At 39.3% G+C, this 3,961-nt stretch overlaps 1 protein-coding gene across 1 annotated transcript; it reads left to right on the top strand.

Annotated features, from left to right (window-relative positions):
- Window positions 1-1,589: 1,589 nt before the first annotated feature.
- On the top strand, window positions 1,590-2,866 carry LOC110900932. Its single transcript, XM_022147789.1, has 2 exons — window positions 1,590-1,888; window positions 1,987-2,866. The coding sequence occupies exons 1-2, from the start codon at window positions 1,590-1,592 to the stop codon at window positions 2,864-2,866; spliced, it is 1,179 nt and encodes a 392-aa protein (XP_022003481.1).
- The last annotated feature ends 1,095 nt before the right edge of the window (window positions 2,867-3,961 follow it).

Genomic DNA, 3,961 nt, shown 5'->3' with positions numbered 1-3,961 from the left:
CGCTGGTACTTCCTATATATAAGTGCTTTTATGATATTAAATATCGTAGCGTTATCTAAACCACTTCGACAAAGACAAAGACATGAAACATTTTATACAAAGACATGACAAGACAGTGTTTTACAAATGACATATTTTATACAAATTCATTTTTACTTGGTTAATTATTTAACCATTCATCATTCTTTTATATCATCTGATTTTCATATCGATTTTCACATGATTTTATAAAAGAAAACATTTTACAAGGTTCATGACTACTTTTCGTCATGAATCCTTCATCAATAAAACCTTTGTATCTCACAGGCATTTTTATGCTGACGTACCTATTTTTACATGTGTTTTCAGGAGCTAATGTTTGAGGTTGATCATGCAACACTTAGGCGGACTCGGGCCTTAGTGACTTAAAATGAAGCCAGGAATTTAATTAACGTTATGTTTTCTGTTTAATTCCAAGACAATGTAAACATTAATTCTACAAAAAACCAAACTTTAAGTACCATGTGTTGTGAAACAATGATTCTGTTACAGCACTCCCTGACATTTCCGCCGTGGTTTGATGTTTTACACGGTCGGGGTGTGACTGCAAGATTCAGCCAAAGAATGGTTGTACTACTTACCCCTAGGGTCAGTGACAACTTGGAATGATCTTGCAAGGTTATTCCTTGACAAATACTTCCCTGAAGTGAAAGCTTCAATTCTTCGTAGAGAAATCATAGGAATCAAACAAGCAAAAAGAGAGCCTCTACATGCTTACTGGGAAAGGTTCACGAAGCTTTGCACTAGATGCCCTCAACATGGTATCTCAGAGCATCAATTACTTCAATACTTCTGTGAAGGATTATCGCCAATGGAGAGATGTTTGCTGAATGCCTCTAGTGGAGGATCTCTAATCGACAAGACTCCAACTCAAATCAGATCCCTAATCACTTCAATAGCAGAAGACACTAAACACTCAGCACACGAAGAAGAATGGTATACAGATATACCACATGCAATGAAAGAAGTAAGCACCTCTCACATAGAGACTCAACTCGCTGAGCTAACAAAGGTTGTCATGATGCTTATGAAAGACAAAGGAACTGAAGCAACCCTTCGAGCTTGTGTAATATGCCTACAAACAGGACATCCCACTGATATGTACCCGATGCTGCAAGAAGATACTGAAGAAGCAAAAGCAATCGGCGGATACCATGGACAAAGCACAAGATAGTACGACCAACCACGAGGAAATCAAAACTGGGGACACCCTCCCAACTTTGGATACCAACAAAGACCACATCAATATCAACCATGACAACCATTTCCAAACCAACAAAATTTCCAACATCGTCAACAACAACAACCATTAGCACAACAACCAAGCAACTCTGGAATGTCTTTGGAGGATATCGTGAAGAATTTGTCTACCAGCACTCAAACATTCCAGCAAGAAACAAAGGCCAACATCAAGAATCTGGAGCAACAGGTGGCTCAGCTGGCTAACTCAGTGAGCAAACTTGAATCTTAAGGAAAGCTACCCGCACAGACAGAGACAAATCCCAAGCACAATGCTTGCTCCATTACCTTGAGAAGTGGAAGGAAATACGATGGCTCAGAATTGCAAGAACAAGAGCAAGAGGTCACTATTGAAAGGAAGATTGAAGAAAGAAAAGACACCTCCAAACCAAGCAAAGCAAAACCAAAACTTACTACCCCCTCCTCCATTCCCATCAAGATTTCAAAGCACAAAGAAGGAGAAAGAAGATCAAGAAATCATGGAAACTTTTCGAAAAGTAGAAGTAAATATTCCCCTCCTTGATGCAATCAAACAAGTTCCTCGATATGCTATGTTCTTAAAAGAACTTTGCACTTCAAAGAAAAAGCTTAAAGGAACGAAACCGTCAAGGTCAATGAGAATGTTTCTGCTGTCTTACAAAAGATACTTCCACCAAAGTGCAAGGATCCTGGTGTTTTCACTGTTACTTGTAAACTGGGAAATCATAGCATACCACGAGCTATGCTTGACCTTGGAGCATCCATTAATGTCCTACCATATTCCATTTTTAAAACCCTTAACGTAGGACCATTAAAAAGGACAGGAGTAGTAATTCAATCGGCTGACAAATCCACGGTCCACCTAAAAGGTGTATTAGAGGACGTGTTAGTGCAAGTGAATGAATTAGTGTTTACTGCTAACTTCTATGTCTTGGACATGGAGGATGACGACACTTCGGACTCAAGTTCCATTCTGTTAGGAAGGCCATTCCTGAAAACCGCTAAAACAAATATTGATGTTTATAGTGGCACCCTTTCCATGGAATTTGATGGTGAGATCATAAATTTCAACATTTATGATGCTATGCGATATCCAAGCGATTTCTCATCTATGAACTGGTTAGATGTAATCGATCCTTTAACCGATGATTATTTCGAATTATCTAACTGTGATTCTCTAGCATTAGTTTTAAACAAAAGTCTCGACAAAGAATCAACAAAAGAACTTGCTGAGAAGTTCCAAATTGAGGATGAACTGATAGAGTTGGTATCACTCATGGATACACCAACCAATCATGAAACACAGAAGCTCCAGATACAAGTCACTAATAAAAAACTCATACCATCTATTGTGCAAGCACCTGAGCTAGAGTTAAAAACCCTCCCTGATCATCTCAAGTATGCATATCTTGGGGATGATGACATGTTGCCAGTAATAATATCCAACAAACTGTCAAAGAATCAAGAGGATGAACTCATCAACATGCTCAAGCAATACAAGGAAGCAATTGGGTTGACCATTGCTGACATCAAAGGCTTGAGCCCATCACTCTGTATGCATAAGATCCTCATGGAGGATGATTACAAGCCTATACGTGAAGCTCAATGAAGATTGAACCCTCCCATGATGGAAGTTGTGAAGAAGGGAATTCTGAAATTACTCGATGCAGGTATGATTTACCCAATCTCTGACAGCAAATGGGTAAGTCCGGTTCAAGTTGTGCCCAAAAAGACAGGTATTACTGTTATTCAAAATGATCAAGGTGAACTGATCCCCACTCGTGTTCAAAATGGGTGGAGGGTATGTATTGACTACAGGAAGTTGAATGCTTCCACCCCAAAAGATCACTTCCCCTTGCCAGTCATTGATCAAATGCTGGAAAGATTAGCAGGTAACACTCATTAATGTTGCTTAGATGGATATTCTGGCTTTCACCAAATACCCGTTACGCTGGAGGACCAAGAGAAGACTATATTCACGTGCCCCTTTGGCACATTTGCGTACCGGCCTATGCCATTCGGTCTTTGCAATGCGCCCGCCACCTTTCAAAGGTGCATGGTAAGCATATTTTCAGATTATGTTGTGGAAATAATTGAAGTATTCATGGATGATTTTACGGTTTATGGTAATTCCTTTAATGATTGCCTAAGAAGTCTGACAAAAATTCTAGAAAGATTCATTGAAACAAACCTAGTTTTGAACTATGAAAAATGTCATTTTATGGTTGATCAAGGCATCATTTTAGGTCACGTTGTTTCTTCAAAAGGTCTTGAGGTAGACAAAGCAAAAATTGATATAATTAAGTCTCTACCTTACCCTAATAGTGTCCACGAAGTATGCTCTTTTCTTGGCCATGCAGGGTTCTACCAAAGGTTTATCAAAGATTTTTCCAAGGTAAGTCGACCAATGTGTGAACTTTTACAAAAAGATGTCGAGTTCATGTTCTCTGAAGAATGCAAGAAAGCCTTTGACACTCTGAAGAATCTGTTGATTACCGCACCTATTATCCAACCACCAAATTGGAGTCTACCATTTGAAGTCATGTGTGATGCAAGCAATCATGCAGTAGGAGCAGCGTTAGGTCAAAGGAAAGACAAAGTGCCACATGTGATCTACTATGCTTCGAAGATCCTTGACCCAGCTCAACGCAGTTACTCAACTACCGAAAAGGAGCTTTTAGCTATTGTCTTTGCTCTGGAAAAG

This window comes from Helianthus annuus, chromosome 13 (genome assembly GCF_002127325.2).
Source record: "Helianthus annuus cultivar XRQ/B chromosome 13, HanXRQr2.0-SUNRISE, whole genome shotgun sequence".
Lineage (NCBI taxonomy): Eukaryota > Viridiplantae > Streptophyta > Magnoliopsida > Asterales > Asteraceae > Helianthus > Helianthus annuus.
The sequence above is the reverse complement of the archived record's forward strand: the minus strand, read 5'-3'. Positions and strand labels throughout refer to the sequence as shown.